The sequence below is a fragment of the Oncorhynchus keta genome, chromosome 29 (genome assembly GCF_023373465.1).
Source record: "Oncorhynchus keta strain PuntledgeMale-10-30-2019 chromosome 29, Oket_V2, whole genome shotgun sequence".
Lineage (NCBI taxonomy): Eukaryota > Metazoa > Chordata > Actinopteri > Salmoniformes > Salmonidae > Oncorhynchus > Oncorhynchus keta.
The window spans coordinates 31,832,526-31,850,669 of NC_068449.1; the positions used below are offsets into that span (position 1 = coordinate 31,832,526).

General features: G+C 43.8%; 2 protein-coding genes across 3 annotated transcripts; both read left to right on the forward strand.

Annotated features, from left to right (window-relative positions):
• Nucleotides 1-2: 2 nt before the first annotated feature.
• Nucleotides 3-7,743, forward strand: opn6b (opsin 6, group member b). The gene is made up of 6 exons (XM_035743289.1): nucleotides 3-683; nucleotides 2,514-2,719; nucleotides 3,478-3,577; nucleotides 3,927-4,031; nucleotides 5,046-5,269; nucleotides 6,859-7,743. The coding sequence occupies exons 1-6, from the start codon at nucleotides 590-592 to the stop codon at nucleotides 7,297-7,299; spliced, it is 1,170 nt and encodes a 389-aa protein (XP_035599182.1). The 5' UTR covers nucleotides 3-589; the 3' UTR covers nucleotides 7,300-7,743.
• A 3,779-nt stretch (nucleotides 7,744-11,522) lies between these two features.
• On the forward strand, nucleotides 11,523-18,067 carry coch (coagulation factor C homolog, cochlin (Limulus polyphemus)). 2 transcript variants are annotated; one of them, XM_035743297.2, is made up of 12 exons: nucleotides 11,523-12,492; nucleotides 12,814-12,861; nucleotides 13,185-13,229; nucleotides 13,949-14,105; nucleotides 14,375-14,508; nucleotides 14,703-14,771; nucleotides 15,097-15,150; nucleotides 15,242-15,389; nucleotides 15,516-15,619; nucleotides 15,742-15,962; nucleotides 16,238-16,754; nucleotides 17,036-18,067. In XM_035743297.2, the coding sequence occupies exons 2-12, from the start codon at nucleotides 12,828-12,830 to the stop codon at nucleotides 17,206-17,208; spliced, it is 1,656 nt and encodes a 551-aa protein (XP_035599190.1). In that variant the 5' UTR covers nucleotides 11,523-12,492; nucleotides 12,814-12,827; the 3' UTR covers nucleotides 17,209-18,067. The 2 variants fall into 2 exon arrangements, with proteins under 2 accessions (XP_035599190.1, XP_035599189.1); XM_035743296.2 differs by having other exon boundaries at nucleotides 11,527-12,497.
• The last annotated feature ends 77 nt before the right edge of the window (nucleotides 18,068-18,144 follow it).

Consider the following 18,144-nt stretch of genomic DNA (forward strand, 5'->3'; position numbering starts at 1 on the left):
TACAAATAACCCTGTTTGTCTGTGTCCGTTCCCCTGAGGCGAGTTGGAGCTGATCTCGAATGAGCCAAGAAGCCAGTGTCAGTTTAGTTGCTGAGTTAGAGTTGTAAGCATGGAGGACTCACCACTATTACACAAGGTGCTGCGGTTTATTTTCTGTATTGCCAAACACCATACACTAAGACTGCTACCTTGACCAGATTTAGGTGCCACCAAGTATGTATCGAAGTGTATTATTAGCTGACCTAACTTCCGTGGCTAGCGTTGCAGCAGCCACTCTCATTAACCGGATCAAGGGATTAGGCTAATGTATGTAGGACACAACCATGCCAGTACTATTACTGTACACCTGCCTTGCATACACAGACAGGGTCATTCTATGGAGAGACTGAGAGGGGCATTCTCAACTCTGTCTCAGTTGGAATTACGACCGAGAATGCTACCATCTACCTGAGGGGTCCCTGGGACACCATTCACTTCAGCTGTCCTGGATCAGAACAGACCGGGGTCTTCAGACCATGTGTGTTTTGAAATAAGACCGTCATAAAAGCTTGGATCTTGGCCGTGAGGTGCTCAGAAGACGAGGGTGCTGATGGAGGACACCAACATATTCCCTCCTAATGTATCTGTCTACAGGTTGTCAGCCGAGGGGGAGACTGCCGTTGGTGTTTACTTGTTGATAATAGGTAATTATTCTGTCTTCCTTGCCAAAGTGATGTATTCCCATACTGTTGATAATATAGAGTAGACAACTTTCACGAAATAAATAAGTGGTGACTTATGTTGGGTAGGTCACTTTCTAAATGTCATCCGTTACTAGTTGCCTGTCCAAAATTGTCATCCGTAATATCATTTTTGGGTTACCCAAACGCAGTAATGTAATCTGATAACTTTTGAATTACTTTCCCGTTAAGAGGCATTAGAAGACATAAAGGATCCATCAAACTCTGACTTGCTCAAGTGGAACAAACTTAAACTTGCACTTGAAAAAAAAAAAAACAGAATTTAATGTAATTGAGAAAACAAAAAGGTGTCGTAATATATATTTTTCGCAAATATCCTTTAACAGTATGGGTACTCCCTGTTCACTCATGACTGCACGGCCAGGCACGACTCCAACACCATCATTAAGTTTGCCGATGACACATCAGTGGTAAGCTTGATCAACGATGAGACAGCCTATAGGGAGGGAGGAGGTCAGAGACCTGACCTTGTGGTGCCAGGACAACAACCTCTCCCTCAGCGTGATCAAGACTGTGGTCCTTCTGTAGCTCAGTTGGTAGAGCATGGCGCATGGCGCTTGTAACGCCAGGGTAGTGGGTTCGATTCCCGGGACCACCCATACGTAGAATGTATGCACACATGACTGTAAGTCGCTTTGGATAAAAGCGTCTGCTAAATGGCATATATAAGTTCATATAAGACAAAGGAGATGATTGTGGACTACAGGAAAAGGAGGACAGAGCATGCCCCCATTCTCATCGATGGGGCTGGAGTCGAGCAGGTTGAGAGCTTTTAAGTTCCTTGGCGTCCACATCACCAACAAACTATCATGGTCCAAGCACACCAAGACAGTCGACGAGAGAGAGGGCACAACCAAATCTATTCCCCCTCAGGGCACTAAAAGATTTGGCATGGGTCCTCAGATCCTCAAAAGGTTCTACAGCTGCACCATCCTGACGGGTTGCATTGCTGCATGGTATGGCAACTGCTCGGCCTCCGACCGCAGAGCACTACGGTTCAGTACATCACTGGGGACAAGCTTCCTGCTATCCAGGAAGCTCTATACTAAGCAGTGTCAGGGGAAGGCCCTAAAAATTGTCAAAACCTCCAGCCACCCAAGTCATAGACTGTTCTCTCTGCTACCGCACGGCAAGTGGTACCGGAGTGCCAAGTCTAGGTCCAAGAGGTTTCTAAACAGTTTCTACCCCCAAGCCATAAGACTCCTGAACAGCTAATCAAATGGCTGCCCAGACTATTTGCATTGCCCCCCTACGCTGCTGTTACTCTGTTATTATCTATGCATAGTCACTTTAATAACTCTACCTACATGTACATATTATCTCAATTACCTTGACACCGGTGCCCCCGCACATTGACATTGTACCGGGAACCCCCTGTATATAACCTCGCTATTTTTATTTACTACTGCTCTTGAATTATTTTTTTATTCTTCTCTTACTTTTTGTAGGTATTTTCTTAACTGCATTGTTGGTTAAGGGCTTGTAAGCAAGCATTTCACTGTTAGGTCTACACCTATTGTATTCAGCTCATGTGACAAATAACATTTTATTTTGTTTGTGAATTTAAAAGTAATCTAGTTTTTTCAAAGTATCTGTAATCTGATTACAATGTGTTTTCCCAGATAACGTATCTGATTACAGTTCCTTTTTTTGTAATCAGATAACATTGAACAGATTACATGTAGTGAGTTACTCTCCAACCCTGTGGGTGACTTTGTTGTGACATTGTTATGGTAATGTTATACGTTTTTTTTTGTTTGTTTACAATTTCAGGGTGGCTCTCCTGTCTAGGTAATGGAGTGGTGATTCTACTGTTGGTCAAGCAGAGACACAGTCTTGAGCCACAGGACTTACTCACTATCAATCTAGCTGTGTCTGACGCTGGCGTCGCGATCTTCGGCTACTCCAGAGGGATACTGGAAATCTTCAACTTGTTCAGGGACGACGGCCTGCTGATCAAGACCATCTGGACCTGCCAGGTACAGTAGGAACGTTGGTTAGTAGTTTTTTTGTTGTTGTTGATTCATATTACCCATATGGACTTATAAGAAGATTTGTAATTCTAGTTGTTATTATTTAATTATTTTAATGCCTTGAATGAGATTCAAGAGCACGAAATAGATTTACATTGAAAGCATTTTTGACATTATCCCAGATATTGGGAAATTCAACACAGCACTACATTAGAGCTACACAGATAAGATCAGCACAATAACATCTTAGAATTTTCAGGGTGAAATCAAGAGGTGATTCTCTGATCTGAATAAGCTCAAGGACAACTTGTACAATAACATATTATATATGGTATTGTAACTTAGCATTTTTTGACTATTAAGAAATAAAGTATCAGTTTAACAGGAAATTAAAGCAACTTCCCTTAGTGCTGTTACCGTGGCTACCCAGGACTCCCACCACTCCACTTGACAGATGACTGGAATAAATGACAGAAAGAAAAACATCACATTCCACCAGAGAAGAGTGTGTGCTTTTATCCTGCATTAGTCAGTCTACCTGGCTTGTACCCTGAGAGTCTGGTTAGAGGGTGATGACACAACATGGTTTGGAAAGATTCCTTCCGTTCCCTCAGGTTGGCAGAGAGCTGCAAGCACTTCATCCTAATCTCTCTGTGTGTGTGTGTGTGTGTGTGTGTGTGTGTGTGTGTGTGTGTGTGTGTGTGTGTGTGTGTGTGTGTGTGTGTGTGTGTGTGTGTGTGTGTGTGTGTGTGTGTGTCCGTCAGGTGGACGGCTTCCTGATCATGCTCTTTGGGCTCATCAGCATCAACACACTGACATCCATCAGTGTCGTTCGCTACATCAAAGGATGCCAGCCCAGCTATGGTATGTAGTCTATGCTGTGGCCCTGCCAAGCCTGAGGGCTGCTGGCTAGGTCCCATGCCAGGGCATGCAGGGTTGGGGCTGAAGCTTCCCCTGGTCAAGTTGCTCAGGGCATGGCACCCTGGCTCAATGGCAGCCACTATAAACTCATTATTCTGCTGCTCCAAGTTAAGGCCTTATGCTGTTCAAGTGCTCCCTGACCGCTGGCTAGATGGCACTATTAGAGAGAGAATCATAAATATAATCTGTTGTCCTACTTGTTGTTTGTGAAATCACCAAATAATTTGTTTATTCCCCATGTTTCGTCATATAATGCCATCTCTGTTTAGTAACTACATGTCTTGTCTTTCAGCTCATTATAATAACCACTGTAACGTTGCCGTGGTGATTGTGGCAGTGTGGCTGTGTGCCCTCTTCTGGGCTGGAGCGCCCCTGGTGGGCTGGGGGAGTTACACAGGTAGGACCCTCTCAATGTTGCCTCTGAAATCCCAGACCTAGGGAAACCGCATTAGAACATTGGTTACATTGTGGGCATCTCGCTCACCTCTCTGATAAAGTAGATTCTTTTGGTCATGTAGTGTATGTGGACACGTGCTTGTCGAACGTCTTATTCCAAAATCATGGGCAGTAATATGGCGTTTGTCCTCCCTTTGCTGCTACACCCTCCTTCGCTCTTCTGGGAAAGCTTTCCACGAGATGTTGGCACATTGCAGCGGTGACTTGCTTCCGTTCAGCCATGAGCATTAGTGAGGTCGGGCACTTGTGCTGGAGATTAGGCCTAGCTCGCAGTCGGCGTTCCAATTCATCCCAAAGTTGTTCCATGGGGTTGAGGTCAGGGCTCTGTGCAGGCCAGTCAAGTTCTTCCACACATATCTCAACAAACTCTTTTTGTATGGACCTCGCTTTGTGCACAGGGGCATTGTCATACTGAAACAGGGAAGGATCTTTCTCAAACTGTTGCCACAAAGTTGGAATCATCTAGAATGTCATCGTATGCTGTGTGTGTGTGTTAAGATTTCTCTTGACTGGGGCCTCCCGGGTGGCGCAGTGGTTAAGGGCGCTCTACTGCAGCTGTGCCATCAGAGACTTTGGGTTCGCGCCCAGGCTCTGTCGTAACCGGCCGCGACCGGGAGGTCCATGGGGCGACGCACAATTGGCCTAGCGTCGTCCGGGTTAGGGAGGGTTTGGTCGGTAGGGATGTCCTTGTCTCATCGCGCACCAGCGACTCCTGTGGCGGGCCGGGTGCATGTTTGTCTATGGAGATCGCATGGCTGTGTGCTCAATTTTATATACCTGTCAGCAATGGGTGTGGCTGAAATAGCCCAAACTACTAATTTGATGGGGTGACCTCATTGTGTGCATATTTGTTGTAATATATGCACATGCAAAAATATGTGGTTAAAAGGAGTTGATTGATCAATGATCATTATAACCAATCAACCTGGTCAATTCTTTGTTTTCCACCTTGCAGCTCGTAAGTATGGGACGTGTGAGATAGACTGGGTCCAGGCCAGGTCCTCTGTGTCGTACAGACTCTATGTCATCCTCATCTTCACCTTCAACTTTTTCATCCCATTCGTGGTCATATGGTTCTCCTACGTGTCCATCATCCGGACAGTCAACAACAGCCACAAGTCCAGCAGAGGGGGAGCGGCCAGCGAGCGAGAGAATCAGATGGAGCGCAGTATAACAACAGTGAGTAAGGGAGCTCCCAGTCTACAAACGATTCATAGCTGCAGGATTTGGTACATGTTACATAATGGTGAATGCTGTGGGATTCAAAGTACAAATTGCATCTAGCATTGTGTCTGCTGATGGTCTGCTCTTTTAGCTGTAAACTGCTTTGATTTGATTATCATTTTAGTCCAATGCAAGGTTATAATGTCTTCAGAAGGTATTCGTCAAGGTCAGTGCTTGTGGCTATGTATGTAGTGTACACTCGACGGCCAGTTTATTAGGTACACCACCCCGTTCACAAACCTGGATCGCTCCCACAGACACCGAGTCACGTGGCTTGCTATATAAAGCAGGCATCAAGGCATCCAGTTACTGTTAGTTTGAACATTTACAACGGGCAAAACGAGTGACCTAAGCGACTTTGAGTGTGGTATGATCGTCAGTGCCAGACTCGCCAGATCCAGTATCTCAGAAACGGCCTCCTGGGCTTTTCACGCATGACAGCGTCTAGGGTTTCCAGAGAATGGTGCGACAAACAAAAAACATCCAGTCAGCGGCAGTCCTGTGGGTGAAAACTGCTCGTTGATGAGAGTTCAAAGGAGAATGTCAAGAATCGTGCATGCTAACAGGCGGGCCACAAACGGGCAAATAACGGTGCAGTGGTGTGCAGAAAGGCATCACTGGATGGGCTATTGCAGCAGACGACCACACAACGTTCCACTCCTATCAACTAAAAACAACAAGAAGCGGCTCCAGTGAGCACGCGATCACCAACAGCAGGACAAATTGAGGAATGGAAAAACATTGTGTACCACCATCCAATCTGCAGCAACTGCATGATGCCAGCGCGTCAGCATGGTCGACCGATTAATCGGAATGGCCGATTTAATTAGGGCCAATTTCAAGTTTTCATAACAATCGGAAATCTGTATTTTTGGCTTGATACCTTTTTATTTAACTAGGCAAGTCAGTTAAGAACACATTCTTATTTTCAATGACTGCCTAGGAACGGTGGGTTAACTGCCTCATTCAGGGGAAGAACGACAGATTTTCACCTTGTCAGCTCGGGGGATCTAAACTTGCAACCTTACAGTTAACTCGTCCAACGCAATAACGACCTGCCTCTCTCTCGTTGCACTCCACAAGGAGATTGCCTGTTACGCGAATGCAGTAAGCCAAGGTAAGTTGCTAGCGCGCATTAAACTTATCTTAGAAAAACAATCAATCATAATCCCTAGTTAACTACACATGGTTGATGATATTACTAGATATTATCTAGCGTGTCCTGCGTTGCATATAATCTGACTGAGCATACAAGTATCTAAGTATCTGACTGATTGGTGGTAGGCAGAAGCAGGTGTGTAAACATTCATTCAAACAGCACTTTTGTGTGTTTTGCCAGCAGCTCTTCGTTGTGCGTCAAGCATTGCGCTGTTTATGACTTCAAGCCTATCAACTCCCGAGATTGGAACATTTCAGACTTCTAGAATCTGTGCCCCGAACATTTCAGAATGTTATATAGGGGGGTCCGACCCGCTACTAGATGGGTGTACCTAATAAACTGTCCTGTGTGTGCATGTTATACCAACTCCCTCCTCCTCCCCCAGGTGTCTCTGATCCTGTGTTCAGCCTTCCTGCTGGCCTGGTCTCCATACGCAGTCATCTCCATGTGGTCTGCCTGTGGTCACCAGGTGCCTCCTCTCCACAGCATCCTGGCCAGCCTGTTTGCTAAGTCAGCCAGCTCCTACAACCCCTTCATCTACCTGGGCCTGAACTCCAAGTTCAGACAAGACTTCAGAGCCCTGTTCCACTGCCTGCGCCACAAACCGGACCTCTCCCACAGGCCCGACGAGGTGCAGATTGACCTGGACATTATGGAGGTGAATGGTGGGGTGGATGACCTGGACTCTGGGGTAGAGCTGGGTAGTGAAAGGGGTGTGGAGGAGAGGGGGGAGAACCAGAGGAGTCCTCTTATGCCCCCGATGATAGCCCCGGCTCCCAGTCATCGCCTGTTCCTGAGGAAACTCAGTGACTCTGGGCGCCTGTGAGCTCTGTCTCTGTCCCTCTGTTTCTCTGTTTTCGGTCTCTCTCTATTTGTCTCTCTATTTCTGTCTCTCTGATTCTGTCTCGCTGTCTCTCCCACTCTCTCTCTCTCTCTCTCTTGTCCTACGTACTGAGCCACAGTGGCGCTCAGCTCTCACTGTTAACTGTTCACCTCCACAGCACTCTGATCGCCTGTACACACGTACATTTTTCTCACAGCACTGCAACCGTCTGGACGTACTTTTTTAAACATTTTTATCAAGAGAAGACATTGGTTTTGGCCTCACCTGAATTATTTGGAGTCACTGATGTTGAAGGATTTACAGTATGTGGCGGCACTATCAATTTAGGGTCTGAGTTAAATCATATTTGTTTTACTATTTTACATGTTACTCTAAAGCTGTAAATAATTTAGTTATTTTCTAAAAATAAATACTTGGTTATAGGTTTGTGCGCCGTCCAAAAAATAACTTCCAATAGCTCATCAATCAACGATGACTTGACTCAAAGGGGGTTATATCAGGCGCTGATGTTGTACATTAATTCTCAGTCACTCACAGAGGGCTTGTGTGCAGAAATAATGAGGTGGAGAAGTGAGAAAAGGCTCTGCCTTGACCTGAAGTCGCTAATCTGGGTTTTGTCCCCCTTCTGCCCTGTGGGAGCCCTGTGGGAGCCCTGAGGGAGCTTGGGAAACTGGGAGAATGTGAGCCAGCCCTCACAGGGAGACTGGCTGGTGCACAGCTGAATCTGTTGGACCAAGAGGAGAAAGCGGAAAACAACACAACAACCACAGAATGGAAAGAGGTTACTGTTCAATTCAGTACAGCTTCATTTGTCCTCTTATTGCAGTGCAACAACACACTGAAACAAGAGCAACAATCCATAGACACGGGTAACATAAAAACAATGACTGTGAAAGAGGAACTGCAATAAATGTCAGTGTAAAGTCATGTGCAAATGACAAGTAGGATTACTGTAGTACTGTGGAGTGTACTGTACTGTGGCCTGCAATTAGGAAGGATATAGGATATACTGTATGAGGGTAACTCCACTCCAGAGGCTGTGGTTTTATTGGTCAGCTTGTGCGTCTGCTGAATAAATATTACCAAGTCTCCCCTCAATAAAACAAACACAAGCCACTGTAATCCAGTTGGGTTCAACAATGGAATTATAACTGAACAAGTTAACAATAGTCTCCCTTTGTAATAACAGCCTGTCTAAGATAATGACAAGGTAATGGCTGCCGTAAGTCCCCTTTCTCTTCTATGAGTAATTATAAACCACAACACAGTGGCTGCGTCCGAAATGGCACCCTATTCCCTATTTTTAGTGCATTACATTTGACGCGGGTCCTGGTCAAAAGTAGTGCACTTTATAGGGAATAGGGTGCCATTATGGACACACGAGTGACTTCAGAGTGAAAGTTACCTCAGGACTCCACGGCAGCTGGAATTTCAGCAGGACTAATGACATGGGACAGGCACACAATAACCCATCAGGGGTCCCCATAACTGACCAAACACAGCTACCCCAGCCCTGCCAACACCACGAGCACGGTGACACAAAATAAACCAATCCACCCCTCCAAGAAAATACCACAAAAACATCAGCTTGTTAGTGAAATCCCTCTCTGGAAGAAAGAGCATCTCTAATCTATGTTCGTTTAAATGTGATATTCAACTTTTTAGATGATAGTTTCTCATTCATTTTACTTTGACAATGTTTTAACAGAAAATTACTATACATTTTCCCTCAGACATAGGACCATCAAGGTTCGAACTTGAAAGCAGTCTGCGTTCACAAGTCTAGGCTGAATCGCATCCGGCCGTGATTGGGAGTCTCGTAGGGCGGCGTACAATTGGCCCAGCATCGTCCGGGTTTGGCCTGGGTAGGCCGTCATTCTACATAAGAATTTGTTCTTAACTGACTTGCCTAGTTAAATAAAGGTTAAATCATGTTGAATTGTTTAGAAAGTGTATACCAAAACGAATAACAATCTGATGCGCCTTGTTGCTTGTGGCTAATGGCAAGGAATAGAAATGCATTTGATATTCCTTGGTCTATGGTGGCATGGTCAGAGGATGAGCCTTGAACTCTTGAGTAGGTTGCTGTGTTTCTCCAATCAAGTCTCCCATTCTACTAAATACATTACAGCGGCCCGTTCTGCTTGGCCCATGCTGAAACAGCTATGTCAGTTCTCTTTTTGTCAGCTCCTCAGTCTCACCCCACATGGCTGAGCATGGAGTCACAGGCCAAGTTCTCCTTGTGACCATCACCTGCTTTACTTAGCAACACCCAGCCAAGCCTACACTCTCCGTTAGCTTTATAGTATAACTCCTGCCATGCTGAAATGTGTGTTGGTGTTTTCAATTAGGCGGAGTAATGTACTGTAAATGCATGCACCAAGAGGTTTATATGTAGTGCTGGAGGAGTAATGAAATGTGTGTCATTAGAATGTGTGGAATATGTGTCCCAGTCCCCAGAGAGAACCAACGCATTCTGACCTGCCTCTCGAGGGAACGTTCCCAGGTCAAATCAGACCAAATACTATTTCAAATACTTCAAACTGAGCTTGATTTTGAGCGTACAAAGACACCGTAGAACAGGTTTTAGATACTCACCTTCTTCTTATTGAATCTCTTTGTTTCTGAATGTCGGCAGTGAGGGCAGACGACACGTCACCCCAGGTGATTTACGTGATCGTAGCCTTTTTGACATAACTACAACAACTAAAGCTGAAATGAACATAATCACTGGCTACACTGATGCTGTGATGGTGAAAGGCCATACTAACACCTGGACCATGGTGTCCGATGGCACCCTAGTGGCTTTGGCTTCAACAAAAGGAGAGGTTCAGGTTATCCCTAGATTATCTGTCTAACATTGATCTCACTGAGCTCCACTGGGACTCTGTCCAGAAGAAAATATTGAGAGGATGGCACATGAGACTCTGCTGTTCTGGAGGACAGAAAGACATGATGAGAATATCAAGCAGCTGTAGGGGTTGTCATGGTGACCTCTTCCTTTTCTCTCTGACAATGAAAGGGATGGGGATTTTTATAACAATGATGAACATGTGTATCTATGGAGCATGTAACAGTGCCCACAGAAAATACTCACACCCCTTGACTTAATTCCACAATTTGTTGTCTTACAAATGGGATTCAAATGGATTTAATTGCAAAAAAAATTGTCAACGTTCTACACAAATGCTATCATTTGGAAGAAAAAAAGAAAAAAACACCAATATATCTTGATTACATAAATATTCAACCCCCTGAGTCAATAAATGTTAGAATAATCTTTGGCAGTGATTACAGCTTTGAGTCTTTCTGGGTAAGTCTCTTAAGAGTTTTCCACACCTGGATTGTGCAACACTTGCCCATTATTATTTGAAAAATTCTTCAAGCTCTGTCAAGTCGGTTGTTGATCATTGCTAGACAGCTATTTTCATGTCTTGCCATATATTTTCAAGTAGATTTAAGTCAAAACTCTAACCTCGGGAACATTCACTGTCATCGTGTAGATTTGGCTTTGTGTTTTAGGTTACTATCCTGCTGAAAGGTGAATTAATTTCCCAGTGTCTGCTGGAAAGCAGAAAGAACCCGGTTTTCCTTCACAATTTTGCCTGTGCTTAGCTCCATTCCGTAAATGTTTTATCCTGAAAAATCTCCAGTCCTTAACGATTACAAGCATACTCATAATATGATGCAGCCACCACTATGTTTGTTAATATATGGAGAGTGTTATGAGTAATGTGTTGTATTGGATTTGCCACAAACGTAACACTTTGTTTTCAGGACAAAAAGTTAATTGCTTTGCTGCATTTTTTGCAGTATAATTTTAGTGCCTTGTTGCTTGTTTTGGAGTATTTGTATTCTTTACAATATTCCCTCTTTTCACTCTGTCAATTAGGTTAGTATGATGGAGTAACTACAATGTTGTTGATCTATCCTCAGTTTTCTCCTATCACAGCCATTTAACTTTGTAAAGGTGTTAAAGTCACCATTGGCCTCATGGTGAAATCCCTGAGGGGTTTCCTTCCTCTCTGGCAACTGAGTTAGGAAGGACGCCTGTATCTTTGTAGTGACTGGGTGTATTGATGCACCATCCAAAGTGTAATTAATAACCACCACGCTCAAAGGGATGTTCAATGTCTGCTTTTTTCTTTTTTACCCATCTACCAATAGGTGCCCTTCGTTGAGAGGCATTGAAAAACCTCGCTTGTCTTTGTGGTTGAATCTATGTTTTAAATTCACTGCTCGACTGAGGGACCTTTACAGATAATTATATGTGTGGGGTACAGAGACGAGGTAGAGATTTTAAAAAATCATGTTAAACACTATTGCACACAGAAAGAGTCCAGATAACTTATGTGACTTGTTAAGCAATTTTTTACACCTGAACATTATTTAGGATTCCCATAACAAAGGGGTTGAATACTTATTGACTCAATACATTTCAGCTCAAAAAGAAACATTCCACTTTGACATCATGGGTTATTGTGTGTAGGCCAGTGACAAAACATATCAATTGAATCCATTTAAAATTCAGGTTGTAACACAACAAAATGTGGAAAAAGTCCAGGGGTGTGAATACTTTCTGACAGTACTGTACATACTAGCTTCTAGAAGTAGGTGAAGACCTGAGGATCGAAACGTGGTCACCAAAGCACATGGCAGCATATATTGCAGTGAGTCTTTATGCCAATTGTCAAGACACTTTTATCCAAAGCAATTTACAGACTTGAATGCAGATGTTTCAGTATATGTGATCCCCGTAGTATTTGTCTGGTAATATGATCAGTCTTCTACTGTTATGTTTAATTACTTTTGATTTCTTAATCTGCCTTATATTCTAACAAGGTACCTGCAATCATCACGTCAACCTCACTTTATTTGACTCCTATTTCATTTCTGGCTAATTTTGAGGCCACCTTATTGTCCTGGCTGCTTGGTTCAGATGACCCTTCTCAGGTTGAACGCAGGTCTCTAGTAGACCCCTCCTCCTCTGATGTCACAGGGAGATGACTGGGAAGTTTGAGGACATTATTTAAGGGGCCAGCTCTCTCTGGAGGTTCAGATGTGATCCAAGGAATACTACACACTTCCAATGAATAGCACCTTTTTCCTTCCCCCTGCAAGAATTTGCCATATGGAATCTTAGATCTCAAGGAAACCGTATTCTACAAATTGTCTGTAAGGTGTGTGTGTGTGTGGGGGGGGGCTGTAATGAATGTGTTTTCATACATTCTTTCAGCTTTAATCCCATAGAGACAGAGGTGCTCTGTTGTGATGAACGCATGGCTGAACATCGTCCAAGCTGCAGATATCTAACTTGTCTAAATAAGAGTGGCGTAGTTTTCTATGAATTTATAACCAAAAACTTCAAACCTGTCTAATTGCATTGTTAGTTGATGTGCTTTTTTCTTATGCATTTAGTCTTATCAACTCCTAGTAATTGTATATCTCTAATTGTTGAAATGTAAAATGTTTTCCTGGTTGCTTATTACATTGTAGGTGTTTGGGTCATCATGCCAATTTTGTTTGCTGTTCTACACCTGTTAGGTAAGCACTGGTTGGTGCAATTGACACACTGAATGTGCCACATCATCTACCTTGTATGACTTGTCTAGGAAATGTCTTTTTCGGTTTCTCTCAAAATAACAATGGAATGGAATAATTCAAAAACGGTCATATCTGATCAAAAAGGCATTGTAGAGTTTTGTCATAATGATGAAATTAGTACTGTGCAAAAAAATATGTCAAAGCTTTATGTGTAATGAACTATAATATGTAACTAAGATTTCATGAATGCATATTCAATATTATTGAGTGAACTTTGACATTATTGTCAAAGCTTCAATGATCACTTTGTTTAATTCCCACAGGCATTCTGTCTCTGACATGCAGAGCATCTGGATCTGACTCAAGTGGTTAGTGGTTTGAATCTCATAAACACATTGTTTTTTTCCCCCTCTGTCAATATTAGGCAGATGAGATACTGTAGGTGTGATACTACTAGTATTCTGGGAATTAACTATGTGTTCATTTAATGTTTCTCATCTGAATTTGATCCAATGTAGTCCCACAGAGAGACCGTTGAGAACTGCACAGCTCAGCAAGATAGTCATATATTTAAAAATGTGAGAGTTTATTGATGAACAGTAGCTGCTGTATGTGAAGAAACATATATATATATTTGATGGTGTTGTATCAGTGGATTTATTTAGTTTGTTAACCAGTCGGTTTTACTTGGAAGACTTCCAAACCAAATATGATACTTATTTCATTAAGGCAGAAGTGTCAGGATGTTATTGTTGAGAGCCACAGCTCGAGCCTTGTGGCCTTTGGCTCAGAGACATGTTCAACGGTAAGCCCAGTCTGTTTGATTTGGAAGAAATTCCTCAAAAGCAAACGGTAATGTTTATGATTTTTCTTCAAAATGTAATTAACGTAGAGGTGTGACTGAGGGTATTTTGTCTTCAGAGTTCTTTATTATAGCCTGCAGGCTTTGGTATCGAGTTGTGGCTCCGAGGAAGGGAAAGCCATACCAAACGAATAGGTATAGGCTACCTGGCAGAAAACACACAGAGCGCAGGCAGTATTCTCCATTTATTCTCTCCCTCTTTCTGTCTCTGTCTTTCTGTCTCAGTTACCACCCCCATCACCTGTACGACCCGTGGGGCAGACCTGACGGAGGAGAAGCAGTTGGTCCTCTGTCCACCTAACTGCACCCTCTGGAGGGTGTCTGTGTTTGGTTCTCGGGTGTACGCCGCCGTGTCCAGCGTGTGTGGCGCAGCCGTGCACCAGTAAGGCTGGAAGAGATCGATAGCAGGGCTAAGAATAAGAGGCTTTGTGTAGGCCAGGAGAGGGATAATGTTTGGCTAATGCACATGCTATAAAGTTTCACCACAATCACCTCCTTTTCTTTCTCAATGAGTATTGATGTACAGAGAGAGTCAGTATAGTTTCTACAGCATCTTCATTCTTCATCTATCTTCCCTTCCCTCACAGTTTGCAGTGACGGGCCGCTTACTACTCATTTACATTTTTCACTGTATTTGACCACTTTTCTCAGGGGGGTGATAAGGTCCTCGGGGGGACCAGTGAAGGTCCACAAACTGCAAGGCAGACAGAACTACCTCGGCTCCTACTCCCATGGAGTCCAATCTCAGGCCCTGTCCAGGTGGACCGCATCATTCACTGTGGCCCGTAGGTGGCGCCAAATACCAAACATGTTTAATATCGTACATTCCACAGGGGAAAATGTGACTCGAAGGCTGAGTAGGCATGAAGAATGACTCGAATGGTATTTAATCATATTCAATGTTGATGTTTTTGAACGATTTGCAATGAAGTTTCATTAATGACACGTTTTGATAAAACATCTGACTCTTTGTTGTCAGAATCTGTTCATGTGCCCCAGGAGGTGTCCTCCCAGATAGCCACAACTGTCCTCCCTGCACCAGGACCAGGTACAATTCTAACATGTAGATTAAACTGCCCATGATGGTCACCAATACTACATTGGATACGCATTATATTTTATGGACACATCCTCTCTTGGTCCTCATACCTGACTAGAAGTTGAATTTCACTGCTGACTACGTATCCAAAAGTACAATTGCTTGATATCTTCATTACTAAATGGTTCTGTTTTCAGACCCTCCAGAGCTACCATGACGTATTCCACAGAGATACCAGTCTTCCTTATTTACATTACAGATACGGGTATTTTTATTGAAACTCTTAACATGTACGAGCACCACATGCCGTAACCAGAGCCTGTCTGTCTTGCAGTGAAGAAAACATTAAAGAAGCCGGTGAAGAAAATGACTACAGGAGGAAATAGAGGTATGTTTGTGTCATGTTGTGCTTTGCTTTGATTGTGTCGAACATTTTTATTTTGCTTCCAGAATGCCCACGTCTTGCTCTCTCCTTCCAGACTGCCAGATGGAGATAGCCCTGCTGCTGGATAGCAGCAACAACATTGGGCAGCGTCGCTTCAACCTTCAGAAGAACTTCATCAGCAAGTTAGCGGTGATGCTAAAGATTGGACCGAATGGACCACATGTTGGTGTGGTGCAAGCTAGGTGAGTCAGTTCATTTGGTGTTCAATTAGCACATTTTCCAATTAGGTGTTATCATTTAGCCACTAACTTCCATAGCTTCATACAATACTGTACTGTTTTGCTAACACAGCGCTCTTGTCCTTCCAGTGACACACCTCGGACAGAATTTATCCTGACTAACTATACTCAACCCAAAGATGTGGTGTTTGCCATCAAAGAGATAGCATACCTGGGAGGCAACACTAACACAGGTTCTTACTGATTTTTATTGCTGGTATACACATAGTACCACATGATGGATTTGCATGCCAAATGTAGTGGGGATTCCCAACAAAGCTCATCTGACCCCATCTTGTCTGTCTGGTCCCCACAGGTAAGGCCATCATGCACACGGTGGAGTCCTTCTTCCAGACGGGGGTGAGGAGAGGTCACCCCAGGGTCATAGTGGTGTTTATAGATGGCTGGCCCTCAGACGACCTGGAAGATGCGGCCGTGCTGGCCAGAGAGTCTGGTATCAACGTGTTCCTGGTGCCAGTGGCCAAGCCTGCCCTGGAGGAGCTAGGCATGGTCAGAGACAAGGACTACATGAAGAAGGTGAGCAGGGAGCCAAGAGACGTGTGACTCTGTGGTACTCTGTCTTATTGCCTGCATCCTGTTCTACTTTAGTGGTTTGAAAAATATATGATGTTCTGGCCCTACCCATAGTCTTTCGCAGATTTTGCTGGGCACCACATACTGTAATGCAAAGATCAATTCACTGGCCTATATCACAGTGATGTCATCACTTACAGTATCCAGCCATATCTGTTGTGTTCTAATCTACATGATGATATGTCACTGACTGACTGTGTTTGTGTGTGCCATGCCAGGCAGTGTGCAAGGACAACGGCTACTTCACATACGCCATACCCAGTTGGTTCGGCACCACCAAGCATGTGAAGCCCCTGGCCCAGAAGTTGTGCTCAGTGGACCAGCTCCTCTGCTCCAAGACCTGCTACAACTCGGTCAACCTGGGCTTCCTCATTGACGGCTCCAGCAGCATCGGGGAGGGGAACTTCCGCCTGATCTTGGACTTCATTACCTCTGTGGCCCGTAGCTTCGACATCTCAGACATAGGGTCACGTGTTGGGGCAGTCCAGTTCACCTATGACCAGCGGATGGAGTTTAACATGTACGACTACCCAGTGAAAGATGATGCCCTCAGGGCCTTGCAGGGGATCCCCTACATGAGTGGGGGCACGGCCACGGGAGACGCCGTTGCCTATGCTACCCAGAACCTGTTCCTGGCCCGCAAGGCTGGCCCTGGGAGGAACTTCCTCATAGTGGTCACTGACGGACAGTCCTACGATGACGTCAGAGGGCCGGCCCTGGCTGCCCAGAAGGAAGGTGTGTGGATTCCTTTTTAGGCAAAAGTATTGCCATGTGTCGGGCTAGCATGTAGAACGAGATCAAAATATGTTTGTATGACATAAGAAAACAGCTGAGCTGAAATGTTTTGTCACATTGAGTGCTATTAGTAGAGAAATAGGTGACAATTTAGCGACAATAACCGCAGCTATAAGATCATCACACTGAACTATCAGATTTCTTAGATGATGCTCTTCCTATTCCAATCACTTCCAATTACAGCACTCGTTTGATCTCATCCCCCCCCCCCTCTTCTACAGGGATCACCATCTACTCTGTGGGGGTGGCCTGGGCTCCAATGGATGACCTGCAAACTATGGCGTCAGAGCCCAAGGATAGCCACACATTCTTCACCAGGGAGTTCACTGGCCTGCAGCAGTTCCAGCAGCCCCTTGTAAGGGGCATCTGCAGGGACTTCACTGAGGCCAACTAGGGAGAGGTAGCAGAGAGAAGCTGTTTGGGCTCGCTGAAAACATCTAGATGGTACTTTATTTTACAGTACAGAAATGACCAGGTATTTACTGAGAAATAAAATGGTTACTACATAGTAATAACCTATAAATTACTTGATTGTTTCTTTGGGATTCATTCAATCAAGTGCCACTCGGCACCCGATGGTTGTAATTCTTCAAAGTAGCTATCAGTTTTACCAAATGATTTTCTATTAAATACCAGTGCAAACACAAACAATACCGTAAAAAATAAAGTGCTAGTCACTGTTCAACACAACCAGAGTACAGCAGAAGCTAACAAGGCAATAGCATTGTAGTTTTCTGAGAACTCGTGAACCTATCATAGATCATCAAGTTGGATATTACCTTACTCAACTAGTCTGATATCATTATTCTCAATAATAGACCATATTCATCCATAGGTTCTCAAAGATGTGACTAGTTTGGAATATTGCACTATTCATGTTTTATCCAATGTGTATCGTAACTATTATGAAATACATTAAGGTAGTTTGTATTTCTTGAACAATCCAAAGCAGGCAAACCAGAAACATGTTGCCTATAGACCAAGGTATTCCTTCGCTTTCACCCTCATCAACTATACACTTCTCTGCTTGATATGGCTTGTAGTCATATGTATGTTAGTTAAAAGGTAAGGGGATGATATTTAGGGAATAAAAGTACCAATAATTATTTCCTAGGCCACAACTGCTGATGCTAAGCTTCTATGTTACCAACAACAGAACGCTTTCCCAAAGCCAGTTTCTCTTGTATACTGTACCATACTTATAGTACATTTGCATGTTGACCTGTACTTTATAAATTACTTTTTTTAATGATTCTGGTTGATTCTATATTTATTACTTTTCTTTCGATGAAGAAGTGTTTTTGTTTTACAATTTTTCAATAGATGTGTT

Bases quoted from the DNA above. Each gene is read 5' to 3' on its own strand.
- coch (XM_035743297.2), top strand. From the start codon at position 12,828: ATGCCAATTTTGTTTGCTGTTCTACACCTGTTAG. The intron at 13,230-13,948 runs GTTAGTGGTTTG...TTTCTGTCTCAG, and splicing joins ATCTGGATCTGACTCAAGTG to TTACCACCCCCATCACCTGT. The intron at 16,755-17,035 runs GTGTGTGGATTC...CCTCTTCTACAG, and splicing joins CCTGGCTGCCCAGAAGGAAG to GGATCACCATCTACTCTGTG.
- opn6b (XM_035743289.1), top strand. From the start codon at position 590: ATGGAGGACACCAACATATTCCCTCCTAATGTATCTGTCTACAGGTTG. The intron at 4,032-5,045 runs GTAGGACCCTCT...TCCACCTTGCAG, and splicing joins GGGCTGGGGGAGTTACACAG to CTCGTAAGTATGGGACGTGT. The intron at 5,270-6,858 runs GTGAGTAAGGGA...CTCCTCCCCCAG, and splicing joins TGGAGCGCAGTATAACAACA to GTGTCTCTGATCCTGTGTTC.